This window comes from Cynocephalus volans, chromosome 3 (assembly GCF_027409185.1).
Source record: "Cynocephalus volans isolate mCynVol1 chromosome 3, mCynVol1.pri, whole genome shotgun sequence".
Classification (NCBI taxonomy): Eukaryota; Metazoa; Chordata; class Mammalia; order Dermoptera; family Cynocephalidae; genus Cynocephalus; species Cynocephalus volans.
Window position 1 is genome coordinate 144,380,510 of NC_084462.1, and position 20,771 is coordinate 144,401,280.

Genomic DNA, 20,771 nt, shown 5'->3' on the forward strand with positions numbered 1-20,771 from the left:
TGCAGCAACATGGATGAGTTTGGAGAAAATTATGTTAAGTGAAATAAGCCAGGGAGAGAGAGAAAGAGAAGTATCACATACTCTCACTCATATGTGGAAGGTAAATAAGTTGATCTCATGAAAGCAGAGAGAAGAATAGTGGTTACTAGAGACTGGTAGTGAGAAGGAGAAGGGGAAGGAAGGGAAGAGGGTTGTCAGGGAATGCAAAATATTAGATGGAAAGAATGGGATCTAGTGTGCTATAGTAATACAGGGAGACTACAGTTAACCACAAAGTACTGCATTTCTTTCAATAGCTGGTCAAGATGATGTTGAATGTTCCTAACACAAGGAAGTGACAAATGTTTGAGGTGATGGATATACTAAGTACCCTGATGTGATTACAGAACACAGTATGAATGTACCCAAATATTATTTTGTCCTCCATAAGTATATACAATCATCATGGGGTCAATTAAGAAAAATAAAAAGAGAAAAATAGAAAAGAAAGAAATTTATTAGCTGGAAGATAAATGAAGATCTTGCACATGTTGTTATATACTGACTAATGACCTAGAAATGCATTTAGATGTTCAATCTGTTTATGTAACCAAACTTGCAATATATGGACCACAGGTGCACTGAAAAAGGAAGGTTAGTCACATAGCTAGGATGAACTAGGTGACTAGCATGATACATAAAGTACGCAGACCCACAAATTAAAAGGTTTTCTTTTGTTGAACTTGCCCTCAGTTGGATCATCATCAAGTCACCACAACATATCTTAATACAGAAAATAGTGTCAGGAATTTGTGTCTGACAGTTTGAGGCCTCTGCTATAGCGAGGCTAGATATACTGCTGCACTTGTCATATCCATTTCTAATCTTCAATAAGGGGGCCGTTAATGTGTAAAAAAGAAAATCATAAAATACTGAACTCCTGTTAATGAAATGCATGCTGAAAAGCTTACAGGCGAAGAGCAGTGGTGGCTACAACTAACATGGATTGATGGATAGGTAGATGCACAGGTATATGAGAAAGAAAATAGAATAAAATAAAACAATTGCAGACTCAAAGTGGTAGGTGTATGGTTCTCCACTGTACCATTATTTCAAATTTTTTGTATATTTGAAATTTTCAGTTATAAAATATTGGGAACAACAGGTAAGTCTGGTTTGGAATAGAGCTGCTTGGTCAAGTGGGTAAAAATGAAACATAAATCAGGCATAGATAGGGGCCTCTGTGGTCAGCAATACGTTTTTTTAAAAATTAGGATATCTCAAGATCCAACCCTGTTCCACTGGTTCAAACTTGAATAGGGTAGATGGGCACCAAGTAGCTGAACCTGAAGCATCTTCTGTAGGATCCCCTATAAAACACATCCACCCCAGTTATGTAGCTGGGCATTTCCTTTCTTCATTTCCAACCTTAACCTTTTTCTCTACTCATCTAAGATAGATAGATAGATAGAATGGTGTCTCTCCCTCTCCCCCTCTCCCCCCTCTCTCTTTCCCTCCCACCCCACCCTCCCACACCCCTCCCCCTGTTCCTCCCTTTCTCTGTCTCATCTTTTAGTGAAAATACCCATGTTTTAAAGTGTTGTGATATTTTGAAGGGCTAGGGAAGGTAAAATAGGCTATTTGAAAATTACTGGAAGTAGGCTGAAGTGAGCAGAGATCCTAGTGGCACTGAGGCCCAGTATAAGGCCATGGGTGGAAGGGAAATTCACACAGCCCAGCAGCCTCTGAGGTGAGCCGAGACCAGAACCTTGTGGCACCAGGGCCCAGTCTAAGGCCTGGAGGGAAGTGCACATGGCCTAGCAGCTGTGGAGGTGAACCAAGACCCACATGGCACTGTGCCTCAGTTTAAGGCCCAGGGGTAAGGGAAGCACACACAGCCCAGCAGGCACTGAGATGAGCTGAGACATGCACAGCACCAGGAGCTCAGTCTACAGCCATGGAAAGCTAGAACAGGAGCCAAGGTGGTGTAATATAGATACTGCCACACCTTCTGTCACCACAAGGACAGTTCACTTCCACAGTGGCAGCCAGGGCCACTCTATAGGCAATCTGCCACTCACTTGCCTACATTGATATAAGAGTCACCAGTAGAGCCTGCAAATAGAGGAGGAAGACTTTATCCTCATAGCCAACCCCAGAGTAACAGAAGAAGCAATTCCTCTACCAGATGACCAAACATCAATGAAAAAATACTAGAGCTACAAAACAAACAAGAAGATATGACACCACCAAAGGAATACAGTAATGCTCAAATTCCAGACCCCATAGAACAGGGAATCCTTGAAATGTCTGAAAAAGAATTCCGAGCAATTATCTTAAGAAAGCTTGAAGAAATAAAAGAAGGCTCAATTAGAGAACACAAGGAAACAAGAAAAAATATCTAGAATTTGAAGGAGGAAATTTACAGAGATTAATATCCTAAAAAAGAATGTAGTGGAACTCCTAGAAATGAAAGATTCACTCAATGAGATAAAAAACACAACAGAGAGCTAAAGCAGCAGGCTAGAGCAAGCAGAAGAAAGAATTTCAGGTCTTGAAGATGGTCTTTTTGAAATAACCCAGGCAGACAAAAAAAAAAAAAAAAGAAAAAAGAATTAAAAATAATGAGGCGAGTCTAAGAGAGATAGTAGACAACCTCAAGTGCTCTAACATTCGAATTGTGGGTATTCCAGAAGGGGAGGAGAAAGGAAAAGGTATTGAAAACCTATGCAAGGAAATAATAACAGAAAACTTCCCAGGGGTAGGGAGAGATGCAGACCTTCAGATCCAGGAGGCACAAAGGTCCCCAAACAAATTCAATCCAAAAGGATCCTCTCCAAGACACATTATAGTCGAATTTGCAGAGCTCAAAGAGAAAGAGAAATTTTAAAAGCAGCAAGAAAAGCGTCAAGCCACCTATAAGGGAACCCCTATCAGACTAACAGAATACTTTTCAACTGAAACCTTACAAGCCAGAAGAAAGTGGAATGATATATTCAAAACACTAAAAGAAAAAACTTGCCAGCCAAGAATTCTTTACCCAGCAAAGCTCTCCTGCAGAAATGAGGGAGAAATAGTGTATTTTCCAGACAAACAAAAATTGTGGGAGTTTACCTCCACATAAGGAGCCCTGCAAGAAATTCTCAAGGGAGTCCTTCATCTGGAATCTGAATAATGAATGTCACTACTATGGATACACAAGAAAAAGCAAAACCTGCTGTTAAAACAAAAATGCCAGTGAGAAAGATCAAGAATCTAAATCATGCCACCTCAGATATCCAACTAACATTGAAGAAGAGAAATAAAACGGGAAGAAGGATCAAAAGATATTTAAAACATCTGAACAAAAAGCAATTAAATGACAGGAATTAAATAATATCTGCCAATAACCACCCTAAATGTGAATGTATTAAACTCCCCATTCAAAAGGCACAGATTGACTGATTGGATTAAAAAGCTAGACCCAAGAATGTGCTGTCTTCAAGAGACCCATCTCACATATAGAGACACACAGACTAAAAGTGAAGGGATGGAAAAAGATATACCATGCAAACAGAAGCCAAATATAAGCAGGAGTAGCTATTCTTATATTGGATAAAATGAACTTTAAACCAAAAAACATAAAAAGAGACAAAGAAGGCCACTATATAATGATAAAAAGATCAATCCATCTAGAAGACATATCAATCATAAGTATATATGCACCCAATACTGCAGCACCCAGATATATAAAGCAAATACTCTTAGACCTAAAGAAAGAAATAGGCCCTAATAGGTTAATAGTGGGTGACCTGAACACCCCTCTCACATTATGGAACAGATCTTCCAGGCAACAAATCAAAAAAGAGACACAGGATTTAAACTACATGTTAGACCAAATGGACCTGGCAGATATAGACAAAACATTTCATCCAGCAACTAAAGAATATACTTTCTTCTCATCAGCTCATGGAACATTCTCCAGGATAGGCTGCATATTAGGGCACAAATCTAGCCTCAGCAAATTTTAAAAAATTGAAATCATTCCAAGTATCTTTTCAGACCACAATGGACTAAAATTGGAAATTAATAATAAGTAAAACTCTGGAAATGATACAAATACATGGAAACTAAATAATAGGCTCCTGAGTGACCTATGGGTCTAAGAAGAAATTAAACAGGAAATCAAAAAATTTCTAGAAACTAAGCAAAATAAAGATACATCATACCAAAACCTGTGGGATACTGCAAAAGCAGTACTAAGAGGCAGATTTATGGCAGTAAATGCTTACATCAAAAGAACAGAAAAACTTCAAATAAACAACCTAACACTATGCCTCATAGAACCTGAAAAAGAGCAACAATCCAAACCTAAAGGTAATAGATGGAAAGAAAGAATTAAGATCAGAGCAGAACTAAATGAAATAGGGACCCCCAAAACAATAGAAAAGATCAACAAAACAAAAAGTTGTTTTTTCAAGAAGATAAATAAAATAGACAAACCATTAGCTAGGTTAACAAAAAAGAGGAGGGAAGATCCAAATAACAAAAATCAGAAATGAAAAGGGAGACATTACAACTGGTACCACAGAAATACAAATAATCATTAGAGACTATTATAAACACCTGTATGACAACAAATTAGAAAATCTGGAAGATATGTTGCTTTGCCTCCCACGGATTTGTCATCCCTTTCTCCCCGGGTGATGGATCTGCCAAAGATTACTCAAAGCCCATCTCTTCTGAGCAGTGAGAAGCCCCCAAAAGGGGCTAATCTCCCAAAACCCTCAAGATAGAGGCATTCCTACCATTTGGGAAATTAACCATGAATTGGTGTTCTCTTCCTGCATTTATTCTCCAGACCAGGAAGTTACAGGAAGAGAACATAGATGGGGTATTTTCTAAGTACAAGTTTAACAATAGACATTCCACAATGCAATTTTCAGGAAGTTAAGTTGATCCACCAACAAAAGCTTGATTTTAGCAAATATTCTCTTCTTACAGCAATTTCCCAGTATCTTTACATAGCAGTCAGTAACCTGTCTGTCTTTGAGCCAGCAACCTTGCTCTGTTACAATTCTTTATCTTACAACAGAGACTATATAGCCTGGGGAAAATTTCCTGTTGTTTGTAAGGTCAATATTTGAAATTGCAAGGCTTTGGAAAACCGGGCCCTGTGGAGTACATTTGCTTTATGTATACTCTACAAAGATATGGATAGCTTTCTAGACAAATACAAACTACCAAGACTGAGCCAAGAAGAGATAGAAAACCTGAACAAACCAGTAAGAAGCAAGGAGATTGAAGTGGTAATTAGCAATCTTCCAACAAAGAAAACTCTGGATCTAGATGGCTTTACAGCTGAATTCTATCAAACTTTTAAAGAGGACTTAATAACAATTCTCCTCAAACTACTCCAAACAATTGAAACAGAAGCTACTCTCCCAAACTCATTCTATGAGGCCAACATAACTCTGATACCAAAACCAGATAAAGACAGAAAAAAGAAGAAAATTACAGGCCAATATGCTTGATGAACCTAGATGCAAAAATTCTCAACAAAATATTAACAATCAGAATACAGCAACATATTAAAAAAATTATGCACTATGATCAAGTGGGATTCATCCCAGGGATGCAAAGATGGTTCAACATATGCAAGTCTATAAATGTGATACATCACATCAACAAGCTCAAGGACAAAGACCATATGATTTTCTCAATAGATGATGAAAAAGCATTTGACAAAATTCAACATTCCTTCATGATAAAGACTCTCAACAAATTAGGCATAGAAGGAAAATATCTTAACACAATAAAAGCCATTTATGACAAGCCCACCACCAGTATCATTCTGAATGGGGAAAAATTGAAGGCCTTCCCTTTAAGGACAGGAACAAGACAAGGGTGTCCACTCCCACCACTTCTATTTAACATAGTACTAGAGATAGCCAGAGCAATCAGGCAAGAGAAAGAAGTAAAGGGAATCCAGATTGGAAAAGATGAAGTCAAACTTTCCCTATTTGCAAATAACATGATACTACATATAGAAAAACCTAAAGACTATCAAAAAATTCCTAGAGCTGGTTAATAACTTCAGTAACATTGCAGGATACAAAATAAATGCCCCCAAATCAGTTGCATTTATATACTCAAATAATGAATTAACAGAAAGAGAAATAAAGTAAGCCCATTTACAATTGTCATGAAAAAAATAAAATACCTAGGGAACAATTTAACCAAGGAGTTGAAAGATCTCTACAATCAGAACTACAAACCACTTCTGAAAGAAATTAAAGAAGACACAAAAAGATGGAAAGATATTCTATGCTCTTGGATTGGAAAAATTAACATTGTGAAAATGTCTATACTACCCAAAGCGATCAACAGATTCAATTCAATCCTCATCAAAATACCAATGACATTCTTCACAGAAATAGAAAAAATAATCTTACTCTTCATGTGGAACAACAAAAGACCATGTATAGCCAAAGCAATCCAAAGCAAAAATAATAAAACTAGAGACATAACACTACCTAACTTCAAATTATACTACAAAGCTATTGTAACCAAAACAGCATGGTACTAGTATAAAAATAGACATTCAGACCAGTGGAGTAGAATAGAGAACCCAGAAATCACCCCTCAGGCTTACAGCCATCTGGTATTTGAGAAAGACAATAGAAATCAACATTGGGGAAAAGATTGCCTCTTCAACAAGCAGTGCTGGGAAAACTGGATATCCATATGCAAAAGAATGAAACTAGATATGCACCTCTCACCATACACTAAAATCAACTCAAAATTGACTAAAGACTTAAGTATAAGACCTGAAACTGTAACATTACTAAGGGAAAATAGAGGTGAAACAGTTCAGCATCTAGGTCTGGGCACAGACTTTATGAACATGAGTTTGAAAGCATAAGCAGTGAAAGAAAAAATAAACAAACAGGGTGGTATCAAGCTCAAGAGCTTCTGCACAGCAAAGGAAACAATCAGAAGAGTGAAATGACAACCTATAGAGTGGGAGAAAATTCTTGGTAACTATGCACCCGACAAGGGATTAATATCCATAATATACAAGGAACTCAAGCAATTATAGAGTAAAAAACCAAATAACCCAATTCAAAAATGGGCAAAGGAGCTGCATAGACATTTTTCAAAGGAAGACGTACAAATGGCCAGCAGGTACATGAAAGAATGCTCAACATCACTAGTCATCATGGAAATGCAAATTAAAACTACATTGAGATACCAACTCACTCCAGTTAGACTGGCTATAATCAAAAAGATGTTGAATAACAAATGCTGGCGAGGGTGTGGAGAGAAAGGAACACTCCTACACTGTTGGTGGGACTGTAAATTAGTACAACCACTATGGAAAACAGTATGGAGGTTTCTCAAACAACTGCAGACAGATCTACTATATGATCCAGCAATCCCTCTTCTGGGTATATACCCAGAGGAATGGAAATCATCATGTCAAAGGGATACCTGCACTCCCATGTTCATCACAGCTCTGTTTATGATAGCCAAGAAACAGAACTAACCTAAATGTCCAGTATGGAGGTTTCTCAAACAACTGCAGACAGATCTACTATATGATCCAGCAATCCCTCTTCTGGGTATATACCCAGAGGAATGGAAATCATCATGTCAAAGGGATACCTGCACTCCCATGTTCATCACAGCTCTGTTTATGATAGCCAAGAAACAGAACTAACCTAAATGTCCATTGATGGATGATTGGGTAAGGAAACTGTGGTATATATACACCATGGAATACCACTCTGTCATAGAAAAGAATGAAATACTCCAATTTTAACAACTGGATGCGCTTGGAGAAACTTATGTTGAGTGAAATAAGCAAAGCACAGAGGGATAAATACTGCATGTGCTCACTCATATGTGGGAGCTAAGAGAGAAAGAAGGAAGGAGGGAAAGACCACAGTAGTGTGTTGGACTTGCAGAGGGAGAGCTCATTCCTTGGCTGCAAAGAGGAGTTGGGGGGAGGGAGAGGGAAGTTGGGGCTTATTTGGTGGGGGACACAGGGTACAAATGCAATTTGTGGTAATGGGCATGCTGCCAGTATGAATCTGGCCCTCGCATCATGGGCACGAGGGATGACAATCAGCTTTGTATTTCATGAATATTCATAACCAGTAAAAAAATTACTGAAACTAGCCCATAGAACATATTCATAAACAGTATGTAAATGAGGAAACAACATGAACAAATCAGCTCAAATCAGGTAACAATGTGCTAAGCATCATTCTAGTCACTTTCAAGATAATATCTCATTTAGTACATGTGGTCACTGTTAAAAACTATTGTCATTTTTGCTGTTAAGTCAGCATAGGCTAATCTACATATCTTCTGATGGCAAAGGATAGTCTCCAGGTCCGTACATGGCTGATTGCCCAAGTTAAAAAGCCGTGTACAGTGTCTGGTAGACAGCTGATATCCTGGTGTGCATTTACAAGTGCTTTTGAAAAAGTTAGCATTAAGAATTGGAAACATTTGGTTATCTTCCAAATGTAGCTGCTTGGAAAAGCAATTCAATAACAATTTAGCAGCTCTATTCTCTTCTTATCCTAGGCCTGCCACCCAATTATTGCGTGGCCTCAACATTTTATTTAATCTCTCTAAAATTTCATTTTCTTCCTTATTAAATGAGGTTAACAAGCTAATGTTGCAAATAGACATGCTATATTAAAAAATAAAGTTAGCTGTTCTGATGCCAGAATAGCCATCTTCATCTGTGCTATGTCTCCTCCTAAATGTGTTGTTGCATTGTGTATATGTGTGTATATATACACATATAATCGTCCTTGTCAAAAACTATCATTAAGATGTTCCCTCCAGTGAAAAACAACACGTTCCCCAGCTTCTCAGCATGTGCATGATTAGCCACATGTGATAATTACATCCCAAATGATAATACTTAACAGCAGCAGCATATTAACCTTGTTAGGCTCTCACAATAGCAGATTAGAGGAAAGAAAAAAGCAAATCAAGCTGCCTCGTGCTTAGTGTGAAGAACAAGTGGGATGCGGGGTGTGCAGTCGACAAATGGGTGCAGGGAAGGAAGGACTCAATGAAAATGAACAGATAGGTGACATATGACCTGCTTTTAAAATCCTGGTCCAGTTTTCAGTTGGATATTGTGTATTAAAAGCCACTATGAGCTCAAAATTATGGCCAGTTCACATGAAGATTTAGATGTGGCACTAAGTTATTGAATGCAAATAGGATATCCTTTTTCTACATCACCTCATTTAATTCTCACAATGACAACAAAGTAACAGAAAATCTTTAAAACAATAGGAAAGAAGAGATAGTTACCATGGTATATGAATTATATCTCAATGAAGGTTTTTGGTTTTTTTTAAAATAAAAACCAGTTACCTACAGAGGAATGACAGTAAGACTGAGGACAGACTTCTCACCAGCAGTGATGGGTGCTGCAGGACAATGGGACAGCAATATCAAAGTCTTGAGAGAAAAGCACTCAACTTAGTATTTTGTTCCCTGAGTGAAGGAAAAATAGAAGTTTTATCAGTAATAGAAGTTTTATCAGTAAAAGAACTACTAAATGGTGTATTTCATGAAGAAAGAAATTGAAATTGGAAGTGATGAGGGGCAAGAAGAAATAATGAACAAAGAAATTGGTGAGGATGTAAGTAAATATAAACCTGCATGGACTGGATAAAACAAAAACAGGAACAGCAGTAAAAATGACTAATATTTGGAGTTCAACAAGAAAGTGGAAATAAAACTTTAGGCAGGAATAACATGAAGTTTGGGGAAAGAAGGTGGAAATCAAAGACTTTTAAGGTCCTTATATTACTTAAAAGGAGAGCAGAGACTCTCACATATGGTCAAATGATTTTTGACAAGGGGACCGTGACCATTCAACTGGAGAAAGAATAGTCTTTTCAACAAATGATGCTGGGAAAACTGGATATCAACAAGCAAAACAATGAAGTTGGATCCTTGCTTAACTCCATATACAAAAATTAACTCAAAGTTGATCAAAGATCTAAATGTAAGATCTAAAAGTATAACATTCTTAGAAGAAAATGTAGGGAAAAAGCTTTATGACATTGGATTTGGTAGTGATTTCTTGGATATGACCAAAGGCACAGGTAACAAAATAAAATATAGACAAGTTGGACTTTATGAAAGTTGAAAAAAATTGTGCATAAAAAGGAAACAAGAGAGTAGGCAGCCTCCACAGTATGGGGGAAATATTTGCAAACCATCTATCTGATAATATTCAGAATATATAGAAACTCCTAAAACTATTGGTAAATGACTTGATTAGACATTTCTCCAAAGGAGATGTACAAAGACAAGACTATGAAAAGATGGTCAATATCACTAATCATCAGGGACATGCAAATCAAAACTACAGTGAGATTCCATCTCACACCCATTAGGATGGCTACTATCAAAAGCCCCTCCCCCAAACCAGAAAATAACAAGTGTTAGTGAAAACATGGAGAAATTGGAGCCCTTGCTCATTGCTGGTGGGAATGTAAAAAGGTGCAGCTGCTGTATCTCAAAAAATTAAAAATAGAATTAACATATGATCTAGAATTCCACTTGTGGGTATATATCCAAAATAATTGAACACAGGATCTTGAAGAAATATTGTACACCCATATTCAGAGCGACATTATTCACATTAGCTAAAACATGGAAGCAACCTAGGTTTCTGTTGATGGATTAATGTATAAGCAAAATGTGATATACAAGGGTACTTCAAAAAGTTCATGGAAAGATTCATATTATCTTTTAATTCTATTTTTGCATGGACTTTTTTCGAGTACCTTGAATGTACAATGGGATACTATTCAACCTTAGGAAGGAAATTCTGGCATATGCTACAATATGGATGAACCTTGAGGAGATTATGCTAAGTGAAATAAACCAGCCACAAAAACACAAATACTGTATGATTCCACTTATATGAGGTACTTAGAGTATTAAAAATCAAAGAGGCAGATGGTAAAATGGTGGTTGCCCAGGGTTGTGGGGAGAGGGAAATGGGCAGCTATTGTTTAGTGGGTACAAAGTTTCAGTTTTACGAGGTGGAAAGAGCTTTCGAAATGGACGGTAGTGATGGTTGAACATTATGAATGGGTTTAATACCACTGAGCTGTTAACCTAAAAATTGTTAAGATAGTAGATTTGATGTTATGTGTATTTGAACACAATTTTTAAGAACTGAAAAAATAAAAAAGCACTGGAGAGAGATCAGAGGATGTTGTAAAACTAGGCTGTGAATATACCATATAAGAGTTGGTTGTTTTGACTGATGCTGTTCTTCAAGGAAAAACAAAATACTAGTATTAAAATTAAGAGATTAGGAGGCTGTATGTGAGAGCAGGGTGTATAGGGGAGATCTCTGTGCTTTCTGATCTATTTTGTTATAAACCTAAAACTGCTTTAAAAAATAAAGTCTATTAAAAATTAAGATATTTAAAAAAAAGAGGAGAAAGAGATAAATGTTAATTTTAGGCATTAAACCAAGTGTACATGTTAAAATTTTGATCGAACTTTCAATCCAACAGAGGGAATAAATGAGAACAAAGAACATGCAATCAATCTAATAGAAAGCAGCAAAAATATTTTTAAAGGCATAGAAAATGCTGAAAAATAGAAAGCACAAACCAAAACAGTAAATATAAATCAACATATACTAGTAGTCATAATAAATATAAGGGGATAAAAATTGCCATGTAAAAGATAGATATAAGATTAGATTAATATCTCTCTCCCAATCTTACCCTGTCCCCCTTACCCACACCCTCTCACATGCACTGCAATTCATATTGGGCCCACCTAGCTTCGTAATGTATAAGGGAAAAACAAACAAACAAGTAATTGCCAACAAATTGGCCTTAGTTCAGGAATACAAGAATGATTTAACATTAGGAAAATCTGTTAGTGTACTTTACCATAGTAACTGATTTGTAAGAAAACATGATTATGTCAATAGATGCAAATAGAAGCTTTTGGTAAAAAAAAATTAAAATTTTGAAAAAATATTTTAATAGATGCTAATAGAAGCTTTGGATAAAATGCACCATTAATGATAAAAATTACTCTCAGCATATGTGTAATAGAAGATGTGTTAATGTAGACTAGGTTAGGGTGCAATAACAACAACAACAAAAAACCCCTGCAGTCTCAGTGGCTTAAGTCAGCAAAAGTTTATTTTCCTTTGGCATCACAGTCGAAAGTGAGTCATGTGACTCCTCTAAACTGTGACCAAGGCATATAGGATCTTTGCATTTAATGAGGCTATAATATTACACTCAGTATGTGTCCTCCCTTGTTGCCATGGAAGGAGAAGAGCCCGCATGGGAGATTTCTTGCTTGGGTGAACGTGGTTGAATATAGCCACAGTTGAAGGTGACATTTATCACTTTTCACATTTCATTGTTCAGAACTCAGTCACGTGTCCCAGCCCACTCAAATTTGGTGGGAAGGCCACACTCTAAGTTTGATATTTGACCTGAATTAAATATCACATTCATCTGAGAGGGTTTACTGGGCCTTTGTTGCTCAAAGCCTTTTAAAGTCCATCTCTTACTATTTGGAGGTCTGGAAGAGATCAGCTTTTCCAGCCACAAAAAGGTCTGAATTTCTGCATTTTCTCTTTTTCCTTGCACACTGGTCAGTTTTTTCCCAAGCTTACCTTTCCCCTTCTCCCCCCATACGAAGCCAATGCTACAGAATACATACTTCTATCACTCAGTTCTTAAATCTGTTTCCCTAGAGCAACAAACTCATTGGACATACGTTCTTCCTTCAAGGTATAGCAGATGGCAGTTTTACTATCACATAATGTGGATTATGGATCCCACTGTTCTATCCTCTGATATTAGTTCTTCATCAGCTGACACCCATCTTTAGGCTAATGCCCATTCTCATTTTTTTTTTAATGATGGCAGTATTCCAGTTTAGATTGCCAATTACTATATCAGTCAGATTTTGTCAGGAAAATAGGAAATACTGTGGGTATGTTGGGTCAGAAGTTGTTTATTATAGGATTTAATCATCGGAAGCCTGGGGAGTAAAAATCAAGAAGCCTATTTATAGTAAATTCATAAACACAGGCATCACAGGAAAGAGGCCAATATGAGCTGTGTGCAGACATAAGGATCTTTGAACACTATGGAAAAAATTATTGCGTTTTCATATGCTAATGCTTGCACATGCCTGGAACTGATTCTAGAGAGCTGTGGCCCCCTATCCTTCTTCTTTCCTGTCTGGTACAAGTAGCTTTCATTACTGGAGTCCAACTGGAGCCTTACTGGCAGGTGATTTTGGGGAATGCACTTTTTAAAAAATATTTAATTTAATTTTGTCAATATACAATGTGGTTGATTATTGTGGCCCATTACCAAAGCCTCCCTCCCTCCTCCCTCTCCCCACCCCAACAACCTCATATCTGTTCACTTGTCATATCAACTTCAAGGAATTGTAATTGTTTTGTCTTCTTCCATCTCCCCCCAGTTTATTTGTGTATTTATTTATTTATATTTAGCTCCCACAGATAAGTAAGAACGTGTGGTATTTCTCTTTCTGTGCCTGACTCGTTTCATTTAATATACTTCTCTCTAGGTTCATCCATGTTGTTGTAAATGGCAGTATTTCATTCATTTTTTATAGCAGAGTAGTATTCCATTGTGTAGATATACCACATTTTCCATATCCAGTCATCTGATGATGGACATTTGGGCTGGTTCCAACTCTTAGCTATTGTAAATAGAGCTGCGATGAACATTGGGGAAGAGGTATACCTTCAACTAGGTGATTTCCATTCCTCTGGGTATATTCCCAGCAGTGGGATAGCTGGGTCATATGGTAGATCTATCTGCAATTGCTTGACCTTGAAGATGGGCTGTTTGAAATAACACAGGCAGACCAAAAAAAAAAAAAAAAAAGATAAAAGAATTAAAAACATTGAAGAAAATCTAAGAGAGATATCAGACAAACTTAAGTGCTCAAATATCTGAGTCCTGGGTATTCCAGAACGGGAGGAAAATGGAGATTGCATTGAAAACATATTCAACAAAATAGTGGCAGAAAACTTTCCAGGTATAGGGAAAGACACAGATCTTCAGATTCAGGAAGTTCAAAGATCCACAAATGTATTCAACCCAAAAAGGTCTCCTACGAGACATGTTATAGTCAAATTGGTCAAATTGGCAAAACTCAAAGACAAAGAGAGAATCTTAAAAGCTGCAAGAGGGAAGCGTCAAATCACCTATAAGGGAATCCCAATTAGACTAACATCAGACTTTTCATCACAAGCCCTAAAAGCCAGAAAGGAATGGGATGATATATTCAGAATACTAAAAGACAGAGATTGCCAGCCAAGAATACTCTACTCCACAAGGCTATCCTTCCAAAATAAAGGGCAAATAGTATATTTCTCAGACAAACAAAGACAGCAGGAGTTCACTACCACACAACCACCCTTATAAGAAATTCTCAAGGGAGTACTGGGTTTGGCACCTGAAAAATAACTACCACTGCCATAAAAACTCAAGAAAAATCAAAACCCACTAGTAAAATAAAAGTGCCAACAGTGAAGAGAAAAAAAAAGTTTATCTACAACCCAAGAAACCAACAAATACAGAAGACAAACAGTAAATCAGAAAGAAAGGGAATGCACTTTTAAGGTTTTGTGTTGCTTTAGTCCGGGAATGATCTTAGAATATCAACAACTAATGTGGCACAGAAGGAAGCTTGCTTAACTTGGTAGTAGACGTTTTAAGAAAATCTACACTATCCATTCTTAATCTTGAAATCTCTTTAAAATCAGGAACAAAATGAGGATTCCCACTAGTACCACTTTTATTTAATATTAGAACAGATGCTCAAGGCAGTTCAGTAGAATAAGATAAGAAAAATAAAAATGTAAAGTTTAAAAGAAAGAAATGAAACTGACATTATTTGTAGAAAATCTGATTGTCTACATTAAATATGTTACAAATTTAAAGTAATATTTCTTATTACACAAAATCAATTGTTTTCATCTATCAATAATTAGTAAAGTTTTAAAACATTGCTCTTTATAAGAGCAACAAAATAAGATACAAAAGGATAACATTAATAAAAGATAAGTAAGAAAGTTATAGAAAAATATTACAAAAATTTTCAAAAGACTCAAAAGGAAACTAAATAGAAGGTATACTCTGTTCACTGAAGACAACATTCTATATTGTGAAAACAACAGCTTTTCAAAATTTAATCTATACATTCAGTTCACTCCCAAACAAAATCCCACCAGAATTTCTTGGGATGTTTTACTTTTTTTTGTTTTGTTTTTTTATGGAACTTAAAAAGCTGATTCTAAAATTCATATGCAAGAGTCAATCAAACCAAACAAGAGCTTAGAATAAGTAAGGCAGTTTTTAAAAAGATGATAGATTATTCCTAGCAGATATTAAGACATACTATAAAATGATGATAATAAATATAAGGCTTAAGGAAAGACACTCAAGCATGGAAACTTGATACCTCATAGATGTGGTTTTACAAATCAGCAGGGAGATAATAGATTTTTTAATGAATAATGCTTCCCATGTCGAATAATTATTAGAGCCCTACCTCACATCATATGCAAAAATATGCAAAGATCAGTTCCAGCTGGATTAAAGATCAAATGTGAAAAACACATTCTTAAGACTCTTAGGAGAAAATATGAAGCATTTTCAAACAATTCATGGAAAGATTTGTATTATCTTCTAATTCCATTTTTCCTCATATGAGAGACTGTTGAGTTTAGGTAGGGTTTCTTAACTTGAGAAATGCATCAACTGAAAAGAAAGACAAAATAAACCTTACTCCACAAAAATTTAAAACATTTGTACTACAAAAGTCACTATAAACAAAGCAAAAAGATAAGCCAGGGCGGTGTGAAGATACTGGCAGTAAATATAACTAGCAAAGATTTTGTATCTAGAATTTGTAGAGAGCACAGCAATCTACTTGTAGGTATATCCTAGAGAAATTCTTGAATATTGGCACAATGCAAAATACACAAAAATGTTCATTGAAATCTTTTCAATTCTTGGTTATTATAAATGATTAAGTGTCCATTAAGACAATGGATAAGCAAATTGTGATTTATTAATACACTGGAACATTAGACAGCAGGTAAAATAAATTAATCACAAGTATATATACATAGAGATAATACAAAAAAATGTAATGCTGGATTAAAAAAAAGCAAGTATCAAAAAGACATACACTACAGTGTTAAATATTATTTTAATGTGCAAGATACTGTTAAATATTTTTTAGATATCTTTATTTACATCCACTTATACAGTTAAATTCTAAAAACATATGTGGAATGATGAACATGGAATTAGGTATAGAAGGAAAGTGTCTCAACACAATTGAAAGTCATATGCAACATACTCACTACCAACATCATCCTGAATGGGGAAAAGCTGATAGTTTTTCCTTTAAGAACAGGAACAAGACAAGAATGCCCACTCTCACGACACTCCTATTTAACATAGCTCTAGCTAGTACTTCCAATACTATCGGGCAAGAGAAAGAAATAAATGGCACCCAGTTTGGAACAGACAAAGTCAAATTGTCCCTGTTTGCAGATGACATGGTCCTTTTATATAGAAACACCTAAAGACTCCACTAAAATACTCTTAGAGCTGATAAACAATTTCAGGAAAATTGCAGGATACAAAATCAATATACAAAAATCAGTAGCATTTTTATACACCAACAATAAAATAGCAGAAAAAGAAATCAGGAAAGCAAGCCCATTTATAATAGTTATGAAAAAAATAAGATACTTAGGAATAAATTTAACCAAGGAGATGAAAGATCTCTACAATGAGAACTACAGAACACTGATGAAAGAAATAAAAGAGGACATAAAAAGATGGAAAGATGTTCTATGTTCATGGATTGAAAGAATTAATGTCATGAAAATGTCCATAATCCCCAAAGCATTCTATAGATTCATTGCAGTTCAATACATTGAACTTTCAGAAGGTGAGAACAGAACTGTGGTTACTAGAGGTGGGAATGGGGAAAGGAGAGGAAGGGTAGCGAGAAATTGGTTAATGGACACAAAATAGCTAGTTAGGAAAAATAAGTTCTCTTGATGTACAGTTGAGCTAGCCAACTATAATTAAATGGCTAGAAGAGAGATCGCATGTCCTCAACACAATGAAATGATTACGTTTTGTAATGATGAATATGCTAATTATCCTGATTTGATCACACATTGTACACAGGCATTGATATTCAACTCTGTACCTTACAAATATGTATAATCAGTTACATATGGATAAATGAAAGAATGAAGCAAGTGGCCAGTAAAGCAGTTGACGGTACTATCAAGGGCTTGTGACTCATTTAGCTTTTTGATAATGGTTCTGAGATACGAAAGATACTGTAATGCTTTCTGAATCATCATCAGAAGATAAATGTAGCTTGGTATTGTTTTGTAGTCACCATTATCAATTTCCAAAGAATTAAAAGAGAGCTCATTTAAATTGGAAACCTACTTAGCTGGACTTTTTCTCTAGCTATTCTGATTGGTGGTCATCAGAGTAAGTCACAGAACACCACAAGACCCCAGTCATGCTCTTCAGATATTTCACACAAGCAGAATTTCCTGGGTACAGCCTCTGCTCTGGACATTAAGAAGTGAGCACATTATTACTGTTGATAAAAGCTTCCCTTTGAACTGGAATGATCAGCAACATTTCCCTTCCTTTGGTCAGATGTCCTCAGTTTGGATTGTTTATAAAATTATTATTTTCCCTTTGTGTCATACTACTTCAGCAATGGCAGTTTGGTAGTAAGTGGCCTTTCTCGTAATTAGAAAAACAACCTTGTGACAGGATAAAGCTTGAAATTTCTCTCCTTGTGAAATGAGCACGTCTTTGTTTGCAAGATTATCTCAATTCCTTCTGCTGTAGCTGGCAGCAGAATTGCCAGAGCAGTTTGGTGACTGGATTGAACTTTTCCTGCAGGAATTATGTAGCTGTACAGCTGCGGAAATGCAAATTCACTCCCCCATTGTCGGTTTTCTGACAGCTTTTTCCGTAGAACAGTTTGAAGAGTGGAGAGCCCTGTTTCTGAGACAGAGAAGTGTTTTCACACCTGAAGTGTAATTTCACACCTTGTGTTTCTCAGCAGATAAGTGCACAAAATAACACATCAAACCGGAATAGAAAAAGATCAACATAGAAAGAAAACTGCAGTTGTAATTTGTTTCCCATCTTACAATGCTCTTGGAGAGAACAGTAAATTACAGAGAGCTGGGTTTACACGTTAAAAAGTTTGACTGGTCATTATGTGGGAAAGTGAACAGTAAACTCTACTTTGTTTGCTGCCTGTGTTGTACAAAATGTACAGAATAATAGAATTTGGGAAACACCCAGACAATCTGATTTTTTTAAAGAATTGCACACATATAAGTTAGTAGTAAAAATTGTAGTTAAAAGTCAAGAAATTGATAAATTAACTGATTTTAATAAAAATATCATTGAGAAGATAATATTCTTTGTAATGATCCATTCAGGAATTTTACCAAAAGTAGACTATGTTGGTAAAATTTGGATGTTTTCTGTCCTTTTTATAAATGACTAAACATATGATACTAGTCATTATTTTATAGCATTCTAGTGCAGGGATTGTGAAATGAGGAGTTTAACTTCATTTTACAAGTTTGAAAATATGAGAACAAAAGAAAAAGTTGAGCTTCCTGGCTAGTCATGAACACACATTACAAAGTATGTACTGAAATGTACATAATGCACATTGGACAGTAGGCCAGGCATCCGGGGCACAGTGGTAAACCAGGCAATCCCTCTCTCTACCACTGGAAAATGGACAGTCTTTGCAGACAAGTAAACATGCAGTGATAATACTGGATGATCAGTGCTGAGAAGACACTAGGTTTTGGTAGATGACACAGGAGGCTAATCTGAACGAGAGCTGGTGGGGGTGGGGGAAAGGAGTCAACCAAGATTTCTGGATAAAGTGATGTCCAATGTGAACTTAATAAAGAGAAGTCACGTGAAGGTGGATATCAGGGCAGGAAGAGCATGAACAGAAGTGAAAGGGAAGGAGAGCAGGTGGGTCGGAGGAAGGTGGTAGGTCAGCAGAGTGGGAATGCAGGGGAGAAGGGCCACAGTGGTGAGCAACATGGCTGGAAGATAAACAAGACCAGGGCACTGAGCACTCCGAGAAACTTAGCTTTTATCCTGAACCTATTGGGAAGTATCGAAGGTTCAGTTTTCGTTTATTAGTGGGACTGACATGACCTAATCTGCATTTTATGAACATCACTCTGGCAGCCCACTGATGGGGAGATCAATGAGGAAACGTGAGATGATGCAGGTGAGAGATGGTGGTGACCTGAGTTCAGTGGCACTGGGGACGGAAAGAAGTGGGGGGATATGGAGCTATGTAGGAGGTGGAATCAACAGAAATTGATGTCTGATTGGGTGGACTGGGGGGTGAGGGAGCCAGTCTTATAAAAAATGAAATCCTGATTTCTGACTTGGGTAACTGAGTGAATGATGCTACTATTCACAAAGATGGGGAACAGGAGCAGCTTATTTTTAGAATTGGGAACATGTTGAGTCTGAGATGTGTGTGGGATATTCAAGAGAAGTAGGGTATTCAACTGGATCTCAAGTTTGGGAAAGAAGCCTAGTCCAGAGCTATGGACTTGGTAGTTGTCATTGAAACCATCGAAGTGGATGAGATGGTCCAAAGAATATGTATAGAGCAGGAAGAGCATCTTTACCTCAGGCGTAAAACAGTAATTTGACTATGAAAAAAAAAATTGCAAAATCTATATATTGATCTTGTTATATAAATAAAATGTGGATGAAGAGCTGTGCATGTCCACAGACACTGTGGCACATATGCCTGAGCATGTGTACACAACCTCACAGGCAGAGGTTCTAATGAATGTCAGCAATGTGCCAGGTAGTGGGCCACATGAAACGTTAGGCATTCCAGGTAGTAATCCCTTTCCTTAACAATTCATGTAAGATGTGTTGCTCCAACAGGAAGATCTAGGCCTATCCACTGACCAATATGTTGAAAGGAGAAATTTACAGCCCATTTAAATATTACAGCTAAACTAGCAAAGCGGAAAGTACAGATGTTTTCTCATCACCACCCCCCCTCCTTTTTTTTTTTTGTCTCAGATACATACGGAAAACTCTTTCTCCTCAATTCTGTGGGCCAAGAGATGTCCCGCTGCAAGACGTCCATTCGACGTGGTCAGCCCAATCCTGTCTATAAGGAGACCTTTGTTTTCCAGGTGGCCCTCTTTCAGCTCTCTGATGTCACGTTGATGATTTCCATTTATAACAGGCGTACTATGAAGCGTAAAGAGATGATTGGCTGGATTGCTCTGGGCCAAAACAGCAGTGGAGAGGAGGAACAAGATCACTGGGAGGAAATGAAGGAAACCAAAGGCCAGCAGATCTGCAGATGGCACACTTTGCTGGAATCCTAGGTTTGCCAACTGCTGTTTGCATGATATATCCGCCTTGGTCACCTTTGTGGCTGTCTACTGACACCAAGTCAGTGCATCCTGGAAACCCTTTCAGGCTTTCAAATAGAGATTCTACTAACCCCTAGGGGATTCTGAGTGAGTGCTTTGGGTTTCTCAAAGGCTTGATTTGGATTTAAATATTGTAATTTAAAAAGTTCACATGCACAGTCAAGTACACTGTATGGAAATATTACCATAGTTAAGACCGGTGATGATGAGTTAATTTGTG

General features: G+C 36.8%; 1 protein-coding gene across 1 annotated transcript in view; it reads left to right on the forward strand.

The window, feature by feature from the left end:
• Positions 1–20,503, forward strand: part of SYT16 (synaptotagmin 16) — a 115,471-nt gene extending 94,968 nt beyond the window's left edge. The window contains exon 6 of the mRNA XM_063091368.1: positions 20,190–20,503. Within this exon, the coding sequence (XP_062947438.1) occupies positions 20,190–20,503 (314 nt within the window). The remainder of the gene's footprint in view (positions 1–20,189) is intronic.
• Positions 20,504–20,771: the final 268 nt, after the last annotated feature.